This window comes from Camelina sativa, chromosome 6, assembly GCF_030686135.1.
Source record: "Camelina sativa cultivar CO46 ecotype springtype chromosome 6, ASM3068613v1".
In the NCBI taxonomy this organism is placed as follows: Eukaryota; Viridiplantae; Streptophyta; class Magnoliopsida; order Brassicales; family Brassicaceae; genus Camelina; species Camelina sativa.
Genome location: NC_141885.1, coordinates 6969675 through 6995177, shown reverse-complemented (window position 1 = coordinate 6995177; position 25503 = coordinate 6969675). Strand labels below are relative to the sequence as shown.

The window sequence follows — 25503 nt, the reverse complement described above, 5'->3', positions numbered from 1 at the left end:
GACTATAAATCACCGAGCTGCAACTGCAATCTGCCTGCAAAAGATAAGAATCGATTCTGCCAAAAACTTATACGTTGCCTTATTTTCTCGAGGAGAGGAAGACAATCTGCCAAAGACATCCTCTTAGTCATCAGAGGCAAACCCAAATACCGAACAGGCAACGATCCACACTCAAAAGGAAACCGGGACAAAACCTCAGTCCTCAGACCTGACTGAGGTTTTGACGATCTCATAGTTGAGACTAACAAAAAGGAGTTTATGATGAGGTTATAAGAGAAGGGAATGACATAACACTTGTTGGATGGGGAGCTCAACTTACCAGTTACCATTATGGAACAAGCTTTTCTAGACGCATAAAAGGTTTTTTAGCTTTATCTTTTAACTCAATGATGATTGGTTTCCAGTTATTAACCCGGGTTGTGGACGCATATATATTTGTATCTTTTTTATTCAACTTATAAATGACTGCTTATATCATTCCGAAGAACTATATTAAATTAAGACGTAGATCGATGAACATTTAAGTAAGATTGAATGGCTAAAATTTATAAGATTTTAAAGAAGAAATCCTACTATATTTTACAAGTTGTTTATCTGTTTTGTAAACAAAATATGGATTTATTTTTTTTTCAAAATAAGGAAAAATGAATCTACAATACTGTTCTACATCATATATCAGATACAAAGAATGATGTTTAGCGTACAATTATCTCATATCATTGAGGTGGCTTTATAACACACTCACATAAACTCACTTGTAATGTAAACATCACCAAACATGTCCAGGACAGTATGTATATATGTATCCCAAACTGGATCCTGTCCGAGTTCAGAAGTACGAATCAGGTCAAAAGCGCGATTTTGTCGACGTGATCCCTTTACATAAGAATCAAGAAAGAAAAGAAAGCGATGAGAAGTATAATGAATGGCGAGGTTGCAAGGTTTGGAGTAGCGTTCGGAAGCCATGGATAAGAGTCTGGAGATGGCATGACGCAGTTATCACCATTGAAGTAAATGCGCCTCGGAAACCCCCATCCTTTCTCGAATGTGAACTTTGACGGGTCCTTTCGGAAGAGAAGCTCAGACTGTACATTGCCTACGGGACCAGCTTGGCTCAACAGATCGTTGTAGAACTTGACTCCCCAAAGCATGGCCGTGTCATCTGCAATATGTGATCGAAAAGATGGGAATAAGAGAAAGAAATATTGGAAATGAGAAAATTGTAAGGAACTTACTTATGTCAGCGTAAGGAGTAAGAGGTTTGTAGTTAAAGCTGAAAAGCTGAGTGATATTGTCAAAGTTGGGATGCTGAACGACTAAGTTCCACTGCGAGTAGTTCATATTGTAGTTAAAGTTTGTGATTGCCACCTTCACTCGCCAGTACTCTTTGTAGTTAGTTTTGACATGCCAATGAACTCGGATGGGACACATATGCTTCGTACATTGTAAAAGTGGTTCGAGGCTGTTCTTCCTTGAAGCTGGTACTACCGAAGCTATCTTCGGGCTGTCACAAGACATGAATCATAAAATTAACAAAACAAAAATATAACTAAACCAAGATTGAGTTATTTAGAGATAAGGAACTTACTCGACACATGAACCAGGTTGAGAACTATTTTGACATCCACAAGAACAAGTTGGGCATGGTACTATAGTTTCATTGTAGAAAGATGAGAGTGAGACACAACAAGTCGGAGTTTTCCGTGCTAGAAACTGTGAGTACGTGCACGTAATGTTCCATGTAACTAACGAAGGAAAGTAACAGGAGAGGTTGAATTAGAAGCAACAAAATATGACTTATAAGGAAACATTATATGCAAAAAAAAAAACACAAAAGTTAAACTTACACAAGGCCTGAGTCTTTCTTCGTTTATCCGCAGAAATGAATTTGCTAGGCTTAACGATTTGCGCAGGTCCGCAAGTGTAACCAGGTCCTGGTCCCTTCAAAGTGACGTTCCTAGGCGCTCTAACCGTCGTATTAGTCGTTCCAGATTGACCAACACTAATCTGAAACGAAGAAATCGCAGTTGCTGGATCTTGTGCCCACGAGCTAATCACACCGCCTCTACAACAGTTGGATATCTGTTGGGTGTAAGGAGTTCCCGGTAACAAGTCAACAATGGTTGGAGTTTTCTTGCAACAATGAGGAATGTTACCCTTGAACTTAGAACAATCTCCTTGTTCTGTTGCTTGCGCACCAACCATACTCCATATAACTTCCTTCTTCCTCCAACTCCATCCTAATTGCCACCCGGGCGCTTGAATGTGACGGTATTGTTGGAAATTGAAGATTGTTACAACAGCCTGCAGCCAAAATGCATTGGATAATGGTAATCATTAAAGGAAACATTTGAAACACGATTTATCCTATAACATTGGTGACTTTAGTAAGTCAAGTGCTGAGAGTTCTTACCACATAACCATCAGGAGTCCAGGACATAATATCCCATTTTATGGTAATGTTTCCAGTTGGATCAAGTGCATCATAAGCTTCTGTGTTAGAAAGGTTATACCAAATAGGTGAGGTCACAACCAGAAAACAGAACCAACCCATAAAGACACACACACACACAAACAAACAAAAACAAAAAATTCTTATCAATTGGTTAAAGATATTAGAAAAGATTAAAACCCAACAATTAAAATTTAGATAAACCCCAAACTATCATCTCATCATCGTCATCATCAATCATCATAAGTAGATCATTTCAAGGGATTTCACAGAATAAGAAGCAATTCTTGTTTTATTGGTGCAACCTCGCAGAATTATGAATTTATCAGAGACAAAAGTGTAAAACAAGAAACTTACTCTTCTTTCTGACAGAGCATTGAAAACAAACCTGTTGTAATGAAACTGTTCCAAGAACAGAGAAACAAAAGCAAAACCGAGATTCTTGAGAAGTAAATGACCATTTCTCTGATCTCTGAGCAAAACAGTTTCTTTGATCTCTCCCGCCGGCGGAAACTTCTCGAAGATGTGAGAAAGAGAGGAGAGAGAAGAGAGACAGAACAACTGGCTTAGTTTAAAGTTAAAAACTTATAGAAGCACTTAAAGCTAAAAGTTTCTAGTTTTAATCGGTCTTCATTAGCTTACGTTTTATACAGTTTATAGATAAACTAAACCAAAAGAAGAAATGTAATTACTATTTTTAAATAGTTTGAATAAGCATACGTTACAAAACTTACAGTAATCTTGTGAAACAAAACTTCAATCTTAGCTGGCTTGCAAATATAGTTTCAGAATTTTTTTTGTTTAGAGAAAAAAAAAAACTAAATCTGAAGGTAGAGCCGGTCAAGTTACGCCTAAAAAAATCTAGTGATATGATAAATTAATAATAGGAAAAATCTTACACTCAAATCAGAATTTCTATTAATGATATAAAAATACAGAAAATATTATCATGTTCAAAGCTGTGGTTTTTGGCTGATATATTATTATAGTTTATATTTTTTGGTTAACTTATAAAATCAGTTTATAAAGCTAACAAGAAAAAACTTACAAAAACAAAATGAAGTTTGCTAATTTTCAAGGTATCAAATTAAATCGTATAAATTATAAAGTGAAAACGAAGACTAGACTTACAACATAATATTTTATTTTTATTCAACTAAGAAATATTTAAAATATATATTTTAGTGGCTTTCAGCTACAGCTACTACTACTAATCTATTTGCAAAAGTACAGTTGTTTCGAGAAAAAGACGGCAACGTTTGTCACATCGTTTTGGGTCCAGCAGAATCTAGAACCTTAATTCTTTTGTGTTTTCATTCGTCTGTCATAGAAAAAAACATCACCGCGTATTAACATAGAACTAGGCTGCCTCGTCACAAGCCGTGTCATATATGGGCTTCAAATTCGTGAATTGGGCCAAATTCGTGTCATTTATATCTTCAAAGCTTAATTAAGAGTTAAATCTTATTTTTTAAACTTTTTTAAAACAAGATACAGTATTATGAAAACTAAATTGATATCAATCAAATCTAAACATAAGGGCATATTTCATAATAATAAATAATTTAAAATTAGTAGAGATTTTTGGTACTAAATCTAAAGAATATAACCTTCAATATCCTAAATTTAGTAATATAAAATATATTCACTTAGTCAATATAAATTTAGATATGCTTTTATTTCGGATTTCTTATTATGTAAAATATGGATGATATTCAACAAATTTGACTTGATCACCAAAATATTCTGGATTTCCTCCTATATATCTAACCTACTATAACCTCTCTATAAATAAGTTTTAACTAACAAAAGAAATATCACAAATACATTTGACCTTTTTCAACGATATATGAAAGTCATTCCAGAAATCAATGGTTGTTTCATTTGTCTATCTCAGAGATTTGAGTACTTTTACAAAACTTTGTATTCAAGCAAGTTTAAATCATCTCAGGAGCATGAGGAGTCTCCTTAGACTTAATAATGTCTCCATGAATGCAAGATTTTAACTTGCATGGGTACACAGTTTTGGAACTGATCTCAACTAAACTAAGTATCATACGTTTTTTTTTATCTATCCATAATTTGTTAGCCATGTTTATATGCCTTCACAAAAAATTTCTCATTTCCTATTTTCTTTCCTACGTATATATTTTTTTTCATTTTCATTAGAAATTTTTTCTTCCTAGTTATGTGAATTTGTATTTTAATAGCTATTGTCAACCTCACAATTCGTTGAGATCCGGTTTGTATAACATGTTTTAATCTCTTAACGAAATTGAAGTTTCACTGATTCAATATGTCTTATATATGTATAACGTTATGTGCATTAAATACGATCAACATGTGTTTACTCAATCGACACTTTTACATTTTAATCACAAGATCATCATTAAACACACATAATTAAGAAGAAAATTAAAAGAACTAGTTAGACTGCACGTTTGCATCTCTGGTAGTAAGTACAAGTTGATCCTCTTGGATTAACAGTTCCTATGCAATTACCGGCGATTCTACCATCACAAGTCGGCTGTTTCTGCAGAGTTTCGTAGCTTAAATACCTTCGTTGTTGTAGAATCCGCCTCACCACAGCCTCAACTCCTCCCTCATCATCCTCTATTCCCGCGGTTATGCATTCTTTGATGGTGTCTCCTGGGGCACATCCGTTATATCTCAAGTCGCTAGTGACTTTTCTGGCCGATGTGGTTGTCGAAGCCTCCACGAGGAGAAGGAGGAGAAGAGAGACATTGAAGAAGATCGAATAGGAGAAAAATGATTTGGTCATGTCTTAAGCTAAAAGTTTGGAGATGTGGATTGAACACAAAGATAATATATAACTCTCTCATCATATGTATGCAACATTAGTTTATTTATTTATAGTAATCATGTTCATATTAATTATTGTCTTGTTGGTCTAATACTTGCGGTTGGGGATTGACTTCAATTGTTATATAGTTGGTTTGGTTAGACACCCAGGTAATAAACACAATCGATTGCGACAAGGATGAATGTATTATTATTTATATCTTTTTGGACAAGGATGAATTGATTTCCATGAATCTTTACAAACATTTTATAGTGGCCTATACATTATTGATTATTATAGGGTTCACTTTGGAGGAATTGTAAAGCATTGACTATCAGAAATTGAAAGTAATGTTTGTTGCGAAGTTTTATAGTATCCTTATCCTTCTGCATATATGCCAACTTGATTCACAGCTTCTATGATCCTCTCTCAAAGGAATCTCATACATCAAATTAGTTCATAAATACCAAAAAGAGAGCAAGCCCATGAAACCCTCTAGAACATATATAATGAAACAAATTTTGTAGTCTATGTCCCAGTAGAGTCATTTTTATGAACAATTTATTACTGGTAAAACAAGAACAAAAAAAAGAGAAATACAGACATAACCTTAGAAGTATACAAAAGAAACAGAGACAAAATCACAAAATGAAACAAAAAAAAATACAAAGGGCAGAGAGATCTCATGAGCCACTTTAGAACACCTGTTAGTGAATATGATAATGAAGATACTTGTGAGAAAGGTGTTAAGTAGGGGTGATCCTGGCTATCTCAAGTAGAAGTTTATGTAAAGCTTGTGGCTTGGAGAAGAAAGGAGCATGGTCAGAGCCTTTTAACCGGTAAACTTTTTCAGGTGGACTACTATTGATCATGTTTTCTTGGAGAGTCACTGGTATGGCATTGTCTTCTAGCGTCTCTATGTAGTACCGTCTAACTGATCCGTAGTTAGCATCTGAGAGAGAGAGTTTCTCAAGAACCGGCGCAAATGGGATTGACCTTATTGATACAGAAGCCAATGCAACGTCCTTTGAAGGGCTTTGGTTAAACAAAAGGTCTTTGAGAAGAGATTTGTCTAAGTCAATTGCGGTTGGAGGGTTTTCATTACCATTTGTGTAGATAAAAATCTGTGCTTTCCTCATTAAATCGTTCTGACCAGCCTACAATGTGTGTGTGTCATAACCACAGTTAATAAATGGCGCGGGGCAAAGACTGAAACAGGAGAAGAGATAAGTGAGAAAGCAAACCTTAAGGGAGAACATATCGAGTGTGCTTTGACCGTTGGTTAACATTGCTGCAGCGAGGTAAACCGCTTTTGAAATCTTTGAAGGAAACAGTTCCATTGCATAAGATATACAAGCTCCACCAAAATCGTGACCGACCAAGATCACCTGCAATTTTTACACACAACATTTTCAAGATTTCGAAAAAAGAAATTGGAGGGGAGGTGTGGAAATGGATGCAGTCAGAAACAGAACCTTCTCTCTTATGGGAAGCTTTCCGAGAACATCGGTAAGTGGCTTCACATACTGAGACAAACTGGCAATGCTATTTATGTTGAATGAGTTAATACCGCAACCAGCTAAGTCTATAGCGGTAACTTTGAAACCATCTTCCTCAAGAAGTGCAATGGTTTTGTACCAACACCAAGCGCCAAATCCTCCTCCATGGATGAGGACAAAATGGTTTGTTTCTAAGTCATCTAGCTTCACACCCTACTCATAGACCAGGAAAAAAAAATGAATTAACTTCCACATATAGAATGAACCCAAAATGTATAAAATCATTTCCTAATTTGCAGAATGGTTAGGTTTGTTTGGACCTTAGGAAACACACAAATTGAGTCATCAATACGAGATTAAGATGAACAGATTGTCAAACATAAATGAACAGAACAACACATGAAGAGGATGTTTCCAAGTTTGCATCATTAAGATAATACTTTCAACATTACCTATTTCAGAATATAGTCTCATATTGTCACCACAATCACACCATTGATCATAATCACACCAAATATAGAGCCACCTCTAATACAATACTTAAAAGACTTACATTGCTCTGCAACAACTAAATCAGTTGAGCCAACTAGAATTATAGAAACTATAGAATATAACAATCCAAGACGCATCATTAAATGCCTGTCGAATTAAAGTGACAGTGAAGAAGAAGTAAAGAACCTGATTAAGAAACTGGTGAGGCTGTAACAGAGGATCTGTAGAAGACCTTGACCTCGAACTCGAGCTACGAGGCAACTGATTCTTCTTCGAACAAGAACCAGGATAACGCTGAGACGCCGACCGATCAAACGGCAAAGATCCTCCGCCGTTCTGCTGTCGGAACAAGATAGCAGCAGCAGCAAGAGCGTGTTCTTGAATCACAGCGTCTTCGAACTTGTTGTCTCTTCTAGAAGAAGAAGAAGACCTGACCCGGTTGCTATTAAGACCCGACCTGGAACCGGTAGAAGATTGTCGTTTCGTGATGGGTCGTTTCTTTTTCACGGGTTTAGGCGGAGCAAACAAAGAACAGAGATTTCCCATTGTTTGAACATGAGAGAAGAAGAAGAGTGTGAAAAAAACTTAAAAAAGGTTTGAGCTTTATGGAGTTGTTTTTTTAGAGAGAGAGAGAGAGTGTGACGTGGGGGATTCAAGTGAAAGTGGAATGAGAGAAGCTGGCAACTTTTTAATGGCTTTCTCGGAGAGTCTATAAGGGGAGAGAGGGACCATTGCTTTAAGGGAAAAGTGCTTTGGACCATCTCCATTCCCCAATGTAAATTTGAAATGTCACAATTTTTTTTTATGTCACTTTTGAGTTCTATTTTGAAGATTGTAAATTTAGCAATTGAACTGATGTAACTGCTCTACTGGAAGGGGGAAAATAATTGTTTCCACATGATTTTGGCTATGTTATCACATACATCCTTAATTTCACAAAGAGTATTATTCTAATATTTTTTTTTAACAAAAATGTTATTCTATGTTTTCAATGCATCTATTAAACTAAATTTTCTAATTATTTTTTTATTAAATAAAGTCATATATGTATATTTTGATGTTTTTTTTAATTTCTATGAAATATATCAAAATGATACTCTTGAAATAGAGGAAATTCCCTATATATTAATAGAGAAGCACTCTCACAAAAAGCTGAGGTGTCGCGCTCACAGAGCTCCTATACATTTTTAATAAATGCTCTTACTTCTCATTCTTAATAAATCACGATTAGTTAATAGTTTTTAAAATCTTGTTAGTGTAAATAATAATTTATTTATAACTAAACATTAATTTTTTTCAAAAAATTTGTATGAAAATTTTATACGATTAATCTTTTTGATACAAAGGAAAGAGTGTAATAAGAAAGAAGGAAGGAGGAGTAAATATTTTTGTAAAGACTTTTTATTCATCATTACAAGATAAAAACCGATTAATAATTACAAATCTAGACATGAATTTATCAAGTCCCAAATTTTACCTACTTACTATTTTAGAACTCCAATTATACTTCTTTGGAAATGGTAAATTTAACCTAAAAAGTTTATGGAAGAAAAAAGACTAAGGCCCTGGTTGGCAACCCAATTTTAAAACTTTAAAAATGTTTAAAGTCTTAAAAGTCATTTTTTTGTCAATCATATTTTTTTGACTTTTATTTTTTTTAAAGCATTGAAAGCAACTTTTTTTTTACTTCCTTGTTTTTCTCTTTTTTTAAAAGCGTCAAAACTCATGTTTTAAAACTAAATAATTTAAAAATCATTTTTTCTCCATTTTATATTTAAAAGCTCTCCAAAAGTATATATAAATATTTTATATATTTTCTTTTTATAAATTAATTATTCTTATTTTTTTCTCTTTCTTTTAAGATCCATTTCAATAATAAATTTTATTTTTTCATCATGAACACTAATAATACTAAAAATAGTTTATGAAATTCATGATTAATAATAGAATAACATTCAAATAATGCATTGATTAGGTTAATAGATTTTTGACTGCTGATATAACTACTCAATAAAAAAACATTCAAAACAATTAAAAAGACTATTGATATTTGCCAGAATAATCAATCAAGAAATCACATATTTGATTGACTTATATTTTTAAAATTTTTAATTTATCATTAATAAAATTTATTTTATCATTAAAGTGCTATATAAATTAATTTTTGACATAATATATATTTATTATTAATAATTATAATAATAATAAAAATGACAGCTACAGATTTAAAAGTTGTTGGTAAACAATCAGATTTTAACAGTTAAAGTTTCTACAGTCACATAACCTACAGCCAAATTCTCTACAGCTAAAATTTTTAAGTCAAAATTTGTACAGCCATAAGTAACAGCTGTTACCAATGACAGCCTAAACTTTTTTTAATTGCGAGCGCAACTTACTCGTGGCTATCCACTTACAAAGACAAAGCACCCTTGCACATTGAGGTTCATTACGAAATATGAAAAAGACTACTAAAATCACACTTTTGTTCGATATATGATCATCACAGGATCAAAATTTTGTTTGGACCACCACTATATAAAAAATAAAAGTAATTTTTAGTTAGGATAATCAGATCCCGAGGCATATATAAGTAATAATATATCAAGATATGTAGATGCTAAGTTATCATCATCACATAACACATGCGAATTCCCTTGCAATGGCATTGCAATATGTACACAATCATTGGGATAAGTCAAGTGTTTAAAAAAGTTAGTGGAAAATTTTGACCAATATGGCTACTTTAATTTGTCTCTCCGTCGAGAAAATATAACTTTGATATAAATCACATTATAAACTTTGATATGAAACATTTAGGGTCTAAATGAAATTTTTAAAAAATAAAAATATTTAATCTACAATCCTATATTTTTTTTTTTCATCACTGAACTATTTTGTAAGATAATATCTTAGCATCAATTGCAAAAAGCAAATCTAACAGGGTACACGTCAAAAAATATAAGAAAAAGAGACAAAGCAACATCATTGAGATCAAGATTAAAAATTAATGCATGAGCGTTTCTGACAGCGTTTTAACCCACCCTTTATCTGCTGCTTATGAGTACAGACCTTACGCTACACAAGGAAAAGAAGAAGTTGGAGAAGGGGTAACAACTTGTACGCTTCCGCTTTGGATATTGAGAGGGCTCCCACCAGTTGATAGGTCAGCCCAGAGCCACAATGAACTTGTAGTGCTACGTAGCAAGTCAGATGCATAGCCATCCCACAAATTATAAGGGCCGCAAGCCGAAAAGTCTTTAGAACCAATTATCTTTAATGAATCAATGAAATTTAATAAACCTGATTGTATGTAGGTTCTTGTAGTTACTTACCACTAAACTAATATTTTACTGATTTAGGAGCCGAAAAACTATTTATCAGAATCCGACCGTAAGCAGCTGCTTCATGAGCATGTGGGTCACAAGAAAGTGCGAAGATGTGTTATCGTAATATGTTTAGAATAAGAGAATAATTGATTATGTTTGTATTAAAAGTAGGATATTTTAGTTTCTATAGTTTAATTTATTACAATACACAAAATATGTCAAATACAAAAAAAAACACTTGATTTATCTGTTCGGCTATTGTTGTAAATAAATTTACACAAAACAAAAATTTTAATTAATAAATTTTTTTACAAACCTAAGTACTTAACCAGTTTCACCAATATTTATGTTTTTTTATTTTTATAAAGAATAGTTAAGTCATATAATTATCAGGAAAACTAATTAAAATTATGAAAACTGTGATTTCAAATATCAAAGTATTCAAAAATTATTTTTTAAAAAAATAATCATGATAGATATTTTTATTAAATTATGTAACCATGTGAAGAAAAAATAAAAAGTCCTCAAATTTACCTTGAGTTTTTTTAATTTATGTAAAATGGTGTGAGCAAAATAAAATTTAAAAACTTCACTTTCAAATGGTGATCGATCACAACAAAACTTACTACATTATTTTCGAACAATGTTCTTTTTTTTTCTTTCAATAAAGTGAATTAATACCATCTATTTGGGCTTTTCAAAACTTGGGGCCGAATCACACCGGCTCTAACCAGTGCTATAATCTAATTAAACAACTGTTTAAACTAGAATAACCAACTCCACGACCCGACCCGACTCGAATCAGACGACACGAGACGAGAGGAGAGAGATCTAAAGCCCCCACAAAAAAAGTTACGTCTAAATCGGGCCGACGGTCTATTTTCCATGAGAACTATTGTATCGAGTCAAATAAAACCCAAACTTTGATCTCTATCTATATATCTCCGAAAAAAAAGTTCGAAGGCTAATTCTCTCTGAATAAAAAGTTCAAAACATGTATCTCCCCGAATTAATAGTTCGAGATCTATTAACCCACAAACCCGAGTTATATTGGTTTCTTGTTTGTTATACCGACGATTATAGAACATAAACCAAAGAAAACCAGATTTTGACCCAATTCTAACTTAAACCCAATTAAAACCCAATTCTAACAATATTGTTTATTGTTTGTTATGTTACCTTTTTTTTGTTGAGATTAGGGATCTGGGTTACGAAAATCTAAGGAGGAATCGTTCACGGGTCGAGGCCGAGGCAGCGAAAGTACCAGCCTTCTTTGCAAGATCCAAAAGCGAAAACAGAGGATGCGGACAGAGGAAGGAAAAAGCTCGCCCTTTTGATTGAAAGGGAGAGCATAAACTTACCACCGTTCGGATTAGGTTCCACCATTCACAAACGATTCACACAAAAGAAAATTTGTTTATTTAAAAAAAAACACGGAGGAGATCGTGATTTTAAGATCACGGAACAAAGAACAATTAGGAGAAGGAGAAGTTTTTTTTTTGTTGGTGGTGGGTGAAGCAGAGGGAGGTGTTTTTGATATAATAAAAAGGAGAAAGAATTTGATTTGTGATGATGATGAGCTAAGAGAGGCGAAGGGATATGTTATGTTATATAAGTAATGTTAGTTAGGGTTAGGGCTTTTTCGGGAATTTGCGAAATCGGTGTGTTTATTGTTTGTTATGTTACATCAACTAAGAGTTATATGATATACATAGTCTTTGAGAAGCGAAATCGGAGATCAGAGTCGTGGGGTTTTTCATGCCGGTGATCGTGATTTGCTCAGTCTCGGATTCTGATGAGAGTCGAACGGAACAGAGGACGTGAAATATTGTTTAGGTTTTAATTGGGTTTAAGTTAGAATTGGGTTAAAATCTGGTTTTCTTTGGTTTATGTTCTATAATCGTCGGTATAACAAACAAGAAACCACCATAACTCGGGTTTGTGGGTTAATAGATTTCAAACTATTAATTCGGAAAAATACATGTTTTGAACTTTTGATTCAGAGAGAATTAGCCTTCGAACTTTTTTTTCGGAGATATATAAATAGAGGTCAAAGTTTGGGCTCTATCTGACTCGATACAATAGTTCTCATGGGAAAATAGACCGTCGGCCCCATCTAAACCACTTAACTTCCTTCCTTGTCTCTCTGTGCAAAAAAATTTCTCTTTTCTTCTTTTTTCCACACATCCTTTCCTTGGGAACACCAAACGACATTCTAAAGCCGTCGTTTCATCTGCTCAGTACTCCTCAGATCCTTAAATTCTCTCCTTCTCCCCAATCATATAATCCCCACAAACTCAAGAAGAAGCTTCATCTCTTCAATTTTTCCAATTCATCGGTAAGTTTATTTTTTCCTCTCTTTTTTTTTTCTTCTTTAATCGGCGAATTTGTGTGTAATCTTCTTTAGTCTTCATGATTTTCACGAAATCTAGATCGATAAATTGTGTAGTGATACGAACATTTATCAGTTAATTTATGTTATTTTTTTTTTTTTTTATAATTCAGATCATCTTTAAATTAACGTGAGATTTGTGGTTTCAAAGACTCAGATTTTTTTTTTGTTCATTAAACGTTAATTATGTTTAATTAATCAAAATTGTTTATATTATTTTATTTTTTAAAATAATTTCTGTATATATAGTTTATTTTAATTTTGACATGTTAATAAATATATTTGTTACACTTTGGTCTTCACAGCTTCCACATTGAAGTAAAACTAGTGATGCGAATTCTGAGATTTTTTTGAAGAATGAGAGCAATTATTGAATTATCTGTTGAAGAGGAACCTGTGATTAAGAAAGCTAAAATGACTGGTAACGTAGAGAATACTTACGAGGTTCCTATTATGTTGTCTTCGCATACCGAAACAGCTGTTGAAGGGAATGTTGTAGTTCCTTTGTTAGATATTGAAGAGAAGAAAGAGACTTGTGTTGATGATGGAAGCTGCAAAAATGGCCAAGAAACCAAATCTAATGAGACAAAGATTGAGGAAGTTTCGGTGAATGATGCAAACATAGGAAAGCTTCCTGTTTTAGAGGTGGCTAAGAATGATGAAGCTCCTGGGGTAGAGGAGAAAGATATTTGTGTTGATTTGGGTGGAATCAGAGAAGAGTGTGGATCAAATCCATTGGTGTTAAGGAAAAAACTTCTTGTTCTTGATCTTAATGGGTTGCTTGCTGATGTAGTCTCTCCTCTCAAAGATGTTAAAGCAGACATTAATATTGGAAGAAGGGCTAGTGAGTTTTTAGATTCTTTTGTGAGTCCATTACCAATACTTATTAGATAGTATAACTTATATTAGTAATGCAATTGTTTTTGTTTGTCAGTTTTCAAGAGACCTTTTTGTGAAGAGTTTCTGAAGTTCTGTTTTGACAAGTTTGAAGTTGGTATATGGTCATCGAGAAAGCAGTACGACGTTACTCATATTTCGTCATTGACACTTTCATATATTTATTTATATATATATATATATATAGAGAGAGAGAGAGAGAGAGAGAGATCATATGATTGTTACTTCCATATTTTTTATGTATAATGGATATCACTTTTGTTTACTTGTCTTGCAGGAACAATGTTGTAAGAATTACTGACTTCTTGCTTGGTGATATGAAGAATAAACTGTTGTTCTGCTGGGTAAGGTGGTTCGGTTTCTCTGTTTTTGGAACGAGTGTTCTAATATTCATTCGGTTTTTGGTTCTGATATATTTTTGCAGGACATGTCTTATTGTGCTACGACGACTGTTGGCTCTCTTGAAAATAAGCACAAATATGTGGTGTTCAAGGATCTAAACCGGCTTTGGGAGAAACACGATCCAAATCTACCGTGGCAAATGGGTTATTACAACCAATCCAACACGGTTTTGCTTGATGATTCTCCTTACAAGGCTTTGCTTAATCCAGTAAGCTTTTTTTTTGCATCTTCTTTTGGTCTCTTTTACACAACAATTCTAGAGTCGTGTTGATGTTTTTTTAACTTCTTGAATGTCACAGCCATATACAGCGATATTCCCTCATTCATACAATCATCAGAACAAGACAGACACATCCTTAGGTATCCAGCAAAAATCAATCTCTTTGTAATTATATATTAGATCTCCTTTATCTACTATTTTGAATGCTTTCAATGGAATTTCAGGTAATGGTGGTGATCTGAGACTTCATCTTCAGAGGTTGGTAGAAGCTGAAAATGTTCAAGAGTTCATCAAGAACAACCCTTTTGGTCAAGAAGCTATTACAGAAGCAAGTGAATCTTGGGAGTTTTACAGAGAGACGATTCGTATGCTACATGTACCTGCTCAAATATACATATTAAGAAACTTGATACGGTAGAAAATAGAGAATTGTTTCAAGATTATTTTTTTGTTGGGTTTGGGGGAAAACAGATGAAACAAAGAAAAATTAACGGAAACGGCGTGATGTTCTAATGTTTTTATTAGAGATGTTTGGTGTTTCTTTTTTTACAATTTTGAAACAACACGTAGTTGCTCTTTTTCTTTTTTTCTTTTGTGTGCAAGTTTGCTACTCTGTTCTGGTTTAGTAATGCCCTTATGTTGGGCAAAAAAATAGTTTGGTTTTCATTTTAATTAAGCATTTGGTTTAGGTTTAATCCTTAGGTATCCAGCAAAAATCAATCTCTTTGTAATTATATATTAGATCTCCTTTATCTACTGTTTTGAATGCTTTCAATGGAATTTCGGGTAATGGTGGTGATCTGAGACTTCATCTTCAGAGGTTGGTAGAAGCTGAAAACGTTCAAGATTTCATCAAGAACAACTCTTTTGGTCAAGAAGCTATTACAGAAGCAAGTGAATCTTGGGAGTTTTACACAGAGGCGGCCTTATTTGACGGATCAAAAATTTCAAACTTACTCTCTTTGTCCCTGATAAATTGATGTTTTGGAATATTTTTTCAGTCCCACAAATATTTTTCTATAATTTTGAATTAACTAAAGTTAATATTTTGTAAACTTCAAGAAATAATCATTTAAATTTCTAAATTGTTATTGGTCTACAATTAAACAATATATATTTAGTGAGAGGAAATAATTTATTTTAAATCAATAATTATTTTTTTCTTAAAATGTGTAAAATCTTCTAAACATCAATCTTTTTGGGACAGAGAGAGTATAAGTTTATAACATGTTTTGAAAAGAAATGTTTAAAGGTACACTATAAAACAAATCAACCAAAGATTAAATAATTCATTTATATTCACTAAACCAACTTATTATTTTTTTAAAAAATTAAAACCAATTTTTTTTTACTTTAACCAAATAAAAATATATATACTTCACATAGAGTATCACATATCAAAATTTTAAAAGTATTAAGGAAGGTTATTAAGTAAATATGAAACTAGGATTAGAGTTTTAAACTTTATTTATAATAAATTATTAATCAAATATTGCAACCAAACAAAAATGTTAATAAAAAAAGTACAAATATATTTGTTTAAGAGCTTTTCGGGCCGGCCCAACCCCGATTGTGCTATGCCCAAAAAACCCTATAGCCTAAACGGGCTGAGTCTGAAAAACCAAAATTTTTCTGAATATATATATATATATATATTCAAGTCTAAACTCGGTATTTTTCAGGGTGTACGAGACCAATCCGTAGACTTTGGCTCTAATTGATATGCCTAAAGCTAGTGAATGTTTTGTTATGATGTAGATAATAATATTCAACATTCTTTTGAATTAAGGAACTTTATTTGAAAGTTCTTTAAAAGTTTTGAGCTATTCGTAACTGTCCGGAAAATCATGTTTACATGCGGTTGCAGTTCCTAATGTTTAATAACAATCACACAAAATTGTTTTATACTGATATGGATAATCTTCCATTCTAGGCGGCTCTCGATGGTGTCAATGGTGTCAACCATATTGATAATCATCGTCCTATCATCATCAATATACTCCATGTTATTTAAGACTTGGTTGTTGATAGCATTGATTTGTTCTTCCAAGCGTGTAACGTCCACGGTGATAATCTCGAGTTTAGCCCCAAACTCATAACTCATCTTATCCAATTTAGCATTTAGAACTTTATCAGCCTCCTCTTGACTTGATATAAGCTCTTCTATCATCTTCATGAGCTTGTCTTCAGTGTGAGAGCTCCTTGAAGTGATCGGTTTGCGAGTGTCGCAGAAAAAGTTTTCATTGACATCGACATTCATGACTTCTTGCGGATCAAGGTACTGGTCCGTCATGACTCCTTCGGGCTAGGCTGCCGTGATGGTTGCTAATCGGGCCGTCATTAAAGTCCGCTTGGCTTCAAACTTATCTTCTCGTTGGTTTATAACACGTCTCGGTAAATCGGGCATAACTTACTGGTGAGTGATCGGATTTACTTGATTCCACTTCGAAGAGAAAGATGAATCTCTCAGCTTTCCTTAGACACCAAGAAATTTAAAATGTGAGTTCTTGAAGTTCTTCAAAAGTGTCCCGTACTGTAGAGCTCTGAATCTGTCCTGAAATGTATTTTCCTTGTCTTTTGGTCCTTTTTGCTATAAAACCTGTAAAACTTTCTTGAAACCTAAAATACTTGATAATAGACATTAAAGCCTTGAAATCATAATAAACTCTTCCTAAATGCATACTAAAACTATAGCTAAAATGGGTAAAATAATGATGTTATAAACTCCCCCAGACTTAGACTTTGCTTGTCTTCAAGCAAATAATCTCACCTTGGGCGTTCGGCTAAACCGGGTTATTCGGGTCGGTTTATTCAGTTTTTTAGAAATTCAGTTTTTAAAAAATCTCACCGAATAGACCTGAATTAAAATTCGGTTCGGGTCGGTTCGGTAATCGGTTTGTTCGGGTCGGTTATTGGACAAAATTTATGTTCCGAAATTGAACTGTAATTTTTTTTTTCGGTTTATTCGGTTTCCGTCTCGGTATACATATTAGGAAACATAAATTTACACTCTTACAAGTCCATATCCAATAAAAACCCATTACAAAAACAATAAAAAGCCCAAAAATAATATCCATCATACATTTTTTAGCCCAACAACCCAATAAAATGTTAGGGTTTTGACAGCTGCTGCATGAGGGGCTGCGGCTCTGGCGACGGTGATCTACGACCCAGTTTACAAGACGTATGATGATGAGTATGTTTCTTGTATTCTCACTAAAACAAGAAATAAACCAACTACTCAGTCAAAATAGTTACGAAGTCTAAGATCTAAAATTCAATATAAATGAATCTAAACACAAGTAATCAAATCTTAACACAAACCTCATGTCGGCAAGTTCATCGAAGGCGAATTGAGTTGAGGGAGATTCATTGAAGGCGGATTTAGAAGAAACAAAAAAAAACGAAGAAAGTATGAGGAGAAAGATGAGAACGAAACGAGACGTGTCTAAAAAAGAACGCAGGAGAAGAAGAAGGAAGGTCGTACAAAAAGATTCTGAAGGAGAGGAGACGATTTCTTTTTACTTCAAGGATAGATTTAATGAGTAATATCTAGGGTAATAAGTATTTATATCATGTTCCCCTTAAACCGCATAAACCGATCAGTAACCGGTTCATAAACCGAAAAAACCGAAATCCGAAATCCTAAAACAATTTGACCGATCGGATTCTATCTCCTCTCTCACTCTTTGCCGAAAACCGAATGTTTTGGTTTGATCGGCTTTTGCCGAACGCCTAGGGCGAAAATAATCAGAATAAATCATGGAAAAGAGGTTTTGAAAATAATGGAAATTCACTTATCTTTGGGGATATTGTCTTTGCACTCTTCTTCGCCTTGACATTAGGAACTTACATTTGTAATCCACCATGAGAATCATCAGCGCTCCTTCATCCCACAATTCTTTAGAGTCTCTAAAATCTTCATTGTCATCTCTTTACATAAATTAAAGCAATAATAAAAAGTGAAATCTTACCAAGGGAAAATCGATCAAAGGCTTGTCGACTCTCTTCAAGCCAATACTTTCTTCGTATGATTCCTTTCCTCTCCCTTTTCTCACTTCCAAAAGATCTATTTCTCCCTAATTTTCTAGGGTATCATTTATTTATTTTTTATAGATCTCATTGTTTTTTCTAAGGCTCTTATATATATATACATTGGACATGCTTCCATGAAATCCAAAGTATGCACGGGTTTACGCAACATCCCTTGGCTCACTTCTTTGCTAACTATGTCCTTATTCTTTTTTTTTCTCTCTCTTTTTTTTTTGAGTATTGAAGGGAAGAGAGAGGGGAACATAATTTTGAAGAACTGCAATGTCTTGTGTGGCTTGAATGTAGAGATTTATTCCAATGTATACCAAATCCCTCGGTTGATAATTAAGTCCGGTTTAGGTCCTATAAAAATTAGAGACAGCGTTAGATCATCTGAATATCCATCGAATAGGGACTTTGGGGATTGTTAAGTCGGCTCACAGTCTTTCCAAACTTCGGTCTGTTTTCAAGCATAATCAAGAGTCATAAGAGTTTTAATCCAAATCAAATAAACTATTAGAATAAGATCATAATCCCCTACTAGTTTTGACTCAATAAAAAAAAAAGGTGACTCGATAAAAACGTCAAAACAAAAACCTAAAACCATCAATAATAATGAGAAAATTAAAATAATAAAAACATACCTAAATAAAAGAATGGTGATGGTTGGTGGTAGGATGGTGGTGGTTCGGATTTGTCACGCGGTACACAGATGAACGGTCGCGGACAACAGCATTTGGTATGGTCACAAACATTAGCAGCTAACGTTGGACGTGGTACAGGGTACATAGGACATGGTATCTACTATGGCTGGTATGGCTGGTGGGGACTCTCGGCATCGATCACATGAGGATTGTGATTGATCTGTTGCCTTTGGCTTGCTTCGGTCAGGTTGAACATGGCTGGTCAGTAGGTGGTGCTTGCCACTAGACATAGTTGTGTACACAATCCATGGACCTTCTTCTTCCTTCTTTTTGGCTTTTTTTATTTTCTATTTTTTTGTCTTTTTTTTTAAACCTGAAACTAAAATGCAAAAATATTAAAAGTAAAAGAAAATAAATTCTAAAAATAAAAACTTACTAGACATGAGTTGCCTCCCAAGTAGTGCGCTTTTTTAACGTTGTTAGCTCGACTCTCAAGCAGGGTGAGGAGAGTCGGTTGTCCTAAGACAAGCTCTCTTGGATCTTTCTCCAATGTAGGCATCTGGTGGATCCTTAAGTTCATCTTTTTCTCTTGTTATAGCAATACAATTCGCGGTTGGCAGCTCCGCTTCTCCCTTTGCTAGACCTTCTAGGTCTCGTGGTAGTGGAGTATAGAGTGTGGTAGTAGCGAGACAAACATTTGCAAGGTTTACTCCTTCTTCTTCTCGAGAGTCCTTAAGTGAGTTGTGGTTAAAGCTATCGGTTTCCATGGAAACATGTAGCTTGTCTCCCACGTTTTCTTCTTCGAGTTCTTCGGCTCCTAAGGTTGCTTCTCCTTTGGTTCCTTCTCCCTTGTCAAGATTTAGTAGAGGAGGAATAGGGTTACCTTTAGTTTTTGTAAAAAGAAGTTTTCCTTTTTCGTCAAGGATTTCCTTTTCTTCTTCTTCTCCCTCAATTGGGGTTTCTTCTTCTTTGTGTCCAGCAACACATGAGGTTAGATCCTCAATTTTAGCAGCAAGAACTTGGTCCTTCTCCTTTTGTTCAGCTTCAATCTCCTTAAGTAGCTTGTGGCTCTCCTTGGTGAATGTAGACTTTTCAGACATAGCTTCTTCAAAACGTTTTTGTTCAAACTGGAGACCAAACATCTTTCTCTCAGCTTCATATGCTCGGTTTTTAAGCTTCTCCACTTGCCTTCTTTGTGTCTATATCCTTTTTGAATAAAACTCCACATTTGGACTCATGGTCCTTTGTTAAATCAGAAACTTCATTGGCCAAGTCTCTAATGTTGATAGCATTATCTTGAACACTCTTGATATGTCTCTCTTGTTCTTCTTCAATCAAATGGATCCTTCTCTCCATGGCTTCAGCATCTTTAGACCTTTGCTCTTCTATGCTTCGAGCTCTAACAACAATGTCATCCATTTTTCTTGAAAGATCAGAATCGATTTTGTCAAGCTTCTCATGTAGCATCTTCATAGTTTCATCTTGAAGGTCTGCTAACTTTTCTATTAAGTTCAGCATCTTTTCTTCTTCAGCTTTTTGTTGTGTTGACACATGAAAATTGTCTTCAAAAACTTGGTGGGGAGATCAAATAAAATCAGGCTCTCGGCGTGGATAGGGGCGGTTTAAATTGGTTTCGGCTCTCCTTGGATAGGGTCTGTGGAAACGGCTTGGACGGTGACTTGGGAAAAGTTCCCAATCTTCATAAACATCATATGGTGTTGTAGATGGTCAGGTTATAGGGTTGCCTCGGTAGATAGCTTCTTCTTAGTGTTGAAATCATCAAAATTGTGGTTTTTGGGAACTTCTTCATTAGGGAACTGATATGTCATGCAACAGTAGAAGTATTTGAGTTGTTCTTCTCCATCTTCTTTAGTAGATGATAGAACATAAGACTCATCATTCTCTCTTGGCAAATCTTCATAACAGTATTCTATAGCTCTTTCCTCAAAATAAGGCTTCAATCTTCAATTCTAGGCGGCTCTCAATGGTGTCAATGGTGTAACCCATGTTAATAATCTTCGTCCTATCATCATCGATATACTCCATATTGTTTAAGAATTGGTTGTTGACAGCATTGATTTGTTCTTCCAAGCGTGTAACGTCCGCGGTGATAATCTCGAGTTTAGCTCCAAACTCATAACTCATCTTATCCAATTTAGCATTTAGAACTTTATCAGCCTTCTCTTGACTTGATATAAGCTCTTCTATCATCTTCATGAGCTTGTCTTCTGTGTGAGAGCTCCTTGAAGTGATCGGTTTGCGAGTGTCACAGAAAGTTTTCATTGACATTGACATTCATGACTTCTTGCGGATCAAGGTACTGGTCCGTTGCAAAGCATGGTACGTCCGTGTGGTACGGCGTGTAAGAATGGTCAGCTGGGCAGTAAGCTGGTCCCATAGGTGCTCGGCCTTCATATGGTAAAGTGAGAGAACAGCGATAAGGACGCCTAGATGGTGGTACATGGACTGGTTGAGAGTGACCAATGCCATAACCGTGCAGCGAGTGAGCTTGCGGACCGGATGGGTCTCCGTCCATGGCTCGGGAATGTGACATGAGCTGTGCTATAGTGAGGTTCTCAAAATCGACTGGGAGAGCGTCGAGGTTCATCCTCAAGGTCTCCTGGAACAAGTGAAAATTAAAAAGAAAAATTAAAAAGCAAGGTGTCCTAGACGTTACTCTAGTTCCTAGACTCTTGTAAACAAACAATCTCTCCCCGACAACGGCACCAAAAAGCTTGTGATGCGTGGTTTATTTAACTTCAAAATCTTTTACCTTAAAAATACCACACAACGGCTGCAAGTGCACAGCTAATCGATAGTAGTATTTAAAGATCGATCCCACAGAGATAGAGTTGTTGTTTATTGAATCCGTCGGATGAGATGTAAGGCTAGGACTCAATAAAAATGGGGTTTTGGTTGTCACGGTCGTAAGTAAGAAAATAAATGTAAATAAAGCGAGTAAAAATAATAAAACAAGCGTTGGGCATCAAGGGGAATCGCATGGGTTTGATGATCTATCTATCTAGAAAAGTTTCGGATTGGTTTGTTTATCTAAAATTCGGACTACAAAACACGAATGAACCGTTAACTTATAGTTCACAAGCTAACCGTCCAAGATCTCTATACTCCGAGACTCAACTGTCGCAGGCAACGACGCATAGATCAAAGCATTTTAAGCAGGTTCGATTCTAATCCATGAGATTCCATAGGTAAGGGGTATGTGCTTCCTATGACTCCTCACACATCTAAGCTAGGTCAAGCACACATGCAAGCTTTTGGCAAAGCACACACACTTTAGATCATAGTTAGTTCATGAGGCCAACTTAAAGCATTAAGCAAAGACTTAGAATTAAAGTATAGAATAAACTAGAATATAAATCTAACAAACCCTAAAAATTGCCACCTAAACTAAGATCATCTCCCCCCTTTGATTATCCCTTTAAACCCAACTAGAAAACTACTCTAGCATGTTTAAGGGAATCATCAAATCAAGGTTTAATAAACTCATAAACAAAGAAGAATAAATAGAGAAAAGGGTTTTAGATATTACTTAAATGATTGTCAAACAAAGTTGTAGGATCTTCTTCCTTTAGAAAACTAAGAACATAAGATGGAACAAAGAAATAGAAAGAGTTGGTGGATCTTCAAAGCTTTGAGAGAGGGACAAGAGAAATCTTCAGGTCGTCGGCTGCTCCTCTGGTCGTGATCTCTTTGGAGGCAGGTGAAGGCACACTCTAAACCCTAGGGCTTAGAAGAGTATTTATAGGGTTTTGTTTAGGTTTAGGGTTTTGTAAGGGTAAAAACGTATTTTCTTCTTGAGTGCAGGACAAGGGGCGGCGTAGGAATTTTCTGGACCGTCGTGACTCTTTCGGGCTAGGCTGCCGTGATGGTTGCTAATCGGGCCGTCATTAAAGTCCATTTGGCTTCAAACTTATCTTCTCGTCGGTTTATAACACGTATCGGTAAATCGGGCATAACTTACTGGTGAGTGACCGGATTGACTTTATTGCACTTCGAGGAGAAAGATGACTCTCTCAGCTTTCCAAAGACACCACATACGTCAAAATATAAGTTCTGAAATTTCTTCAAAAGTGTCCCGTACTGTAGAGTTCTGAATCTGTCCTGAAACGTATTTTCCTTGTCTTTTGGTCTTTTTTGCTATAAAACCTGGAAAACTTTTTTGAAACTTAAAATACTTAATAATAGACATTAAAGCCTTGAGATCATACTAAACTTTTCCTAAATGCATACTAAAACTATAGCTAAAAAGGGTAAAATAATGATGTTATCAGCGTGCTTATGCTAGAGTAGTCTTAGGATGGGTGACCTTCTGGGAAGTGACTGTCGGAACTGTGTGAGTGAGGACAAAACACAGGAAAAGATCATGTGGTGATTTTTAGGGACGGTAACAAGTCTTTAAAACCTCCCGGACGTAGCAAATCGACCGTCTGGTACGGATGGGCTCACGGGCCTAGTGAGAGGACGTGAGACCCATTAAAAATGGTGGGCCAATGAACTGGGATTGGATATGGGATCCACTAAGAGGTGGTGGTCGGGGCTTTTAAAGTCATCTAACCAATATAATGACTATTGATTATTGCTACTATTGGATTACAAACTCGTAAACTTTTTTATTTTAAATCTGACAAAAACGCAAACCATGATCAAATTCGTATAAACTCTGCCCCATGATCAAATCCCTTACCAGGAATCGAGACAAAACTCTTGAACCAATAGATTTCAGCTTCTAAGAACAAACCAAACTTAAAACTGTTTCCTTTCAAAGAAACCGGACCAGACATTATCCGAGTCTACCGACTTCCGGTTACTCTAGAAAACATCCAGATTTACGAGAATGATTCAAGCCCCACTCACCAGCTAAAATGTTGTGTTTATTGACTTTTTCATTACTTGTGCTTACGTTACAACATGTGCATGGAGGTGACCCGAACCGGTTCTTGTGTGTTGGTTTTGCATCAGACTTCAAGTCCGGTTAAACTCTCTGTTCTTATCGACATTTTTCAGAAACTGCATTGTCGGGTCTGGAGATTAAGAAAAAGAAGGAAAAAGTTTTATCTCGGTGGGGGATAGTTTGATAGGATGGGCAAATGGATTATGTTCCGAAAATATAGAGAAGATTATGTTTTTACCGTTTGGTATATACAAGTCGAGCTTTTGGTGGGGAAAATCTGTTAAGGTAGAGAGTGACGATTGATAAGCTTGCATCGGTTTCATTGTCGGAGAGTGGAGATGGAAGTTTTGGTGTGAGAGTGGTGTTTGTTTGAAGAAAGATGACGTGAAATCAGAAATGTGTTGGTTCATTATCTTTAGTCTTGGCATTCCGATATTCAGTTACGTACTTGGTTTTCGAATATTTCGGATCTTGATTTTATTATCCATTCCGTTTCTTAGAATTTCAGTTCGGTTCCTTTTTTGGATCGGTTTTGGTTCGGTACTTTTCTATTTTCAAAGTATTTCCTATTTTAATTGGGAGTATTTTTGGATTTTTTATGTTTGGTGGATAATTTTATGTATTTATTTTGATAACTATTTCAATATTTTTTGTTCTGTTTATTGTTGTAGTTTATAGCTAAACATCCTCTCCAATTCCTAGTAGCTCCATCGTCTCAGGATGTGGATATCTCGTTCCACTTAACTCACACTGTTGGAACGATTCGTAGTACTCCTTGGAAGTCAACTTTGTCTCAGATGCTCTCCGTCGTATAGACTTCCTTGGCCCTTGTTCTGAATGCAATGTAAGTTCCTCTTGTTCGTAATCACTGTCCTCCTGTCTTGAGGTAGAAGCTGGCACCGGTCTCTTCCCACGACTCTTACTCTTAGAGAGTGGTTTGTCTGGTCTGCTGACCCCGCTGCCTGTCTTGAACCCCCAACAACTTCATCAACCATGTTCTTCATTTTTAGGAAACGCTTCACCATGGCTTCAGGGGATGAGTGTTCTCCAGCAACACAACCATATGCCTCTCTCATCTCGTGTATAAGCTCAGAACTTTTTCTGTTTCTCTGAGACATGGTAGACTCAATGCTAAGCGTTAATATGTTAGTGAGCAAGTAACAAGAGAAATTATGAAATTCAAAATTTGAAAGTGTAAAGAGAGGATGAAATCGATCGAGTGGGCGTGATGAACTTCCCGGTTGAGTCGAGTCAATTTGCAGTGTGTTGGCTCGAGCGAGACGGATCAGCGAGGGTCGAGTCGACGTGTGTCGAGTCGAAGTCGGCGATGCTGGAGTTGGTGAGAACAGTGTGAACAGTGTGAACAGTGGCTCAATGGTACAGAGTGGGATGGATCAAGCAGATGCAGGTTGGGCGGCTCGAGAGACGTGGC

General features: G+C 35.3%; 3 protein-coding genes and 1 pseudogene across 5 annotated transcripts; 1 reads left to right on the top strand and 3 right to left on the bottom strand.

Moving 5' to 3' along the window:
* Window positions 1–597: 597 nt before the first annotated feature.
* On the bottom strand, window positions 598–3255 carry LOC109124587 (COBRA-like protein 2). The gene is made up of 6 exons (XM_010516367.3): window positions 2841–3255; window positions 2414–2493; window positions 1848–2304; window positions 1589–1745; window positions 1236–1504; window positions 598–1162 (listed from the first exon to the last, which is right to left on the bottom strand). The coding sequence occupies exons 1-6, from the start codon at window positions 2911–2913 to the stop codon at window positions 879–881; spliced, it is 1320 nt and encodes a 439-aa protein (XP_010514669.1). The 5' UTR covers window positions 2914–3255; the 3' UTR covers window positions 598–878.
* A 1478-nt stretch (window positions 3256–4733) lies between these two features.
* LOC104790590 (protein RALF-like 27 pseudogene) lies at window positions 4734–5287 on the bottom strand (annotated as a pseudogene). The gene has a single exon (XR_015560489.1). The product of XR_015560489.1 is annotated as a protein RALF-like 27 pseudogene (transcript).
* A 515-nt stretch (window positions 5288–5802) lies between these two features.
* LOC104790589 (putative methylesterase 11, chloroplastic) lies at window positions 5803–8034 on the bottom strand. The gene is made up of 4 exons (XM_010516365.3): window positions 7433–8034; window positions 6731–6967; window positions 6500–6643; window positions 5803–6412 (listed from the first exon to the last, which is right to left on the bottom strand). Exons 1-4 carry the CDS (start codon window positions 7790–7792, stop codon window positions 6002–6004), a joined length of 1152 nt encoding a protein of 383 aa, XP_010514667.1. The 5' UTR covers window positions 7793–8034; the 3' UTR covers window positions 5803–6001.
* Window positions 8035–12640: 4606 nt separating this feature from the next.
* LOC104790588 (putative FCP1 homology domain-containing protein C1271.03c) lies at window positions 12641–15069 on the top strand. Of its 2 annotated transcripts, XM_010516364.2 has the most exons (8): window positions 12721–12910; window positions 13270–13385; window positions 13476–13808; window positions 13899–13980; window positions 14139–14205; window positions 14286–14471; window positions 14563–14623; window positions 14708–15069. In XM_010516364.2, exons 2-8 carry the CDS (start codon window positions 13322–13324, stop codon window positions 14899–14901), a joined length of 987 nt encoding a protein of 328 aa, XP_010514666.1. In that variant the 5' UTR covers window positions 12721–12910; window positions 13270–13321; the 3' UTR covers window positions 14902–15069. The 2 variants fall into 2 exon arrangements, with proteins under 2 accessions (XP_010514665.1, XP_010514666.1); XM_010516363.3 differs by having other exon boundaries at window positions 12641–12910; window positions 13270–13808.
* The last annotated feature ends 10434 nt before the right edge of the window (window positions 15070–25503 follow it).

What these genes read in the sequence shown, in the direction of transcription:
- LOC109124587 (XM_010516367.3), bottom strand. Translation starts at nt 2,913, where the DNA reads ATGGTCATTTACTTCTCAAGAATCTCGGTTTTGCTTTTGTTTCTCTGT. An exon ending in GGACTCCTGATGGTTATGTG is followed by an intron (nt 2,305 to 2,413) that starts GTAAGAACTCTC and finishes TTTTGGCTGCAG; the next exon opens with GCTGTTGTAACAATCTTCAA. An exon ending in TACTCCTTACGCTGACATAA is followed by an intron (nt 1,163 to 1,235) that starts GTAAGTTCCTTA and finishes CACATATTGCAG; the next exon opens with ATGACACGGCCATGCTTTGG.
- LOC104790589 (XM_010516365.3), bottom strand. Translation starts at nt 7,792, where the DNA reads ATGGGAAATCTCTGTTCTTTGTTTGCTCCGCCTAAACCCGTGAAAAAG. An exon ending in CTCACCAGTTTCTTAATCAG is followed by an intron (nt 6,968 to 7,432) that starts GTTCTTTACTTC and finishes GTCTATGAGTAG; the next exon opens with GGTGTGAAGCTAGATGACTT. An exon ending in TCGATATGTTCTCCCTTAAG is followed by an intron (nt 6,413 to 6,499) that starts GTTTGCTTTCTC and finishes CACACATTGTAG; the next exon opens with GCTGGTCAGAACGATTTAAT.
- LOC104790588 (XM_010516363.3), top strand. Translation starts at nt 13,322, where the DNA reads ATGAGAGCAATTATTGAATTATCTGTTGAAGAGGAACCTGTGATTAAG. An exon ending in TAATATTGGAAGAAGGGCTA is followed by an intron (nt 13,809 to 13,898) that starts GTGAGTTTTTAG and finishes TTTGTTTGTCAG; the next exon opens with TTTTCAAGAGACCTTTTTGT. An exon ending in CAAGACAGACACATCCTTAG is followed by an intron (nt 14,624 to 14,707) that starts GTATCCAGCAAA and finishes ATGGAATTTCAG; the next exon opens with GTAATGGTGGTGATCTGAGA.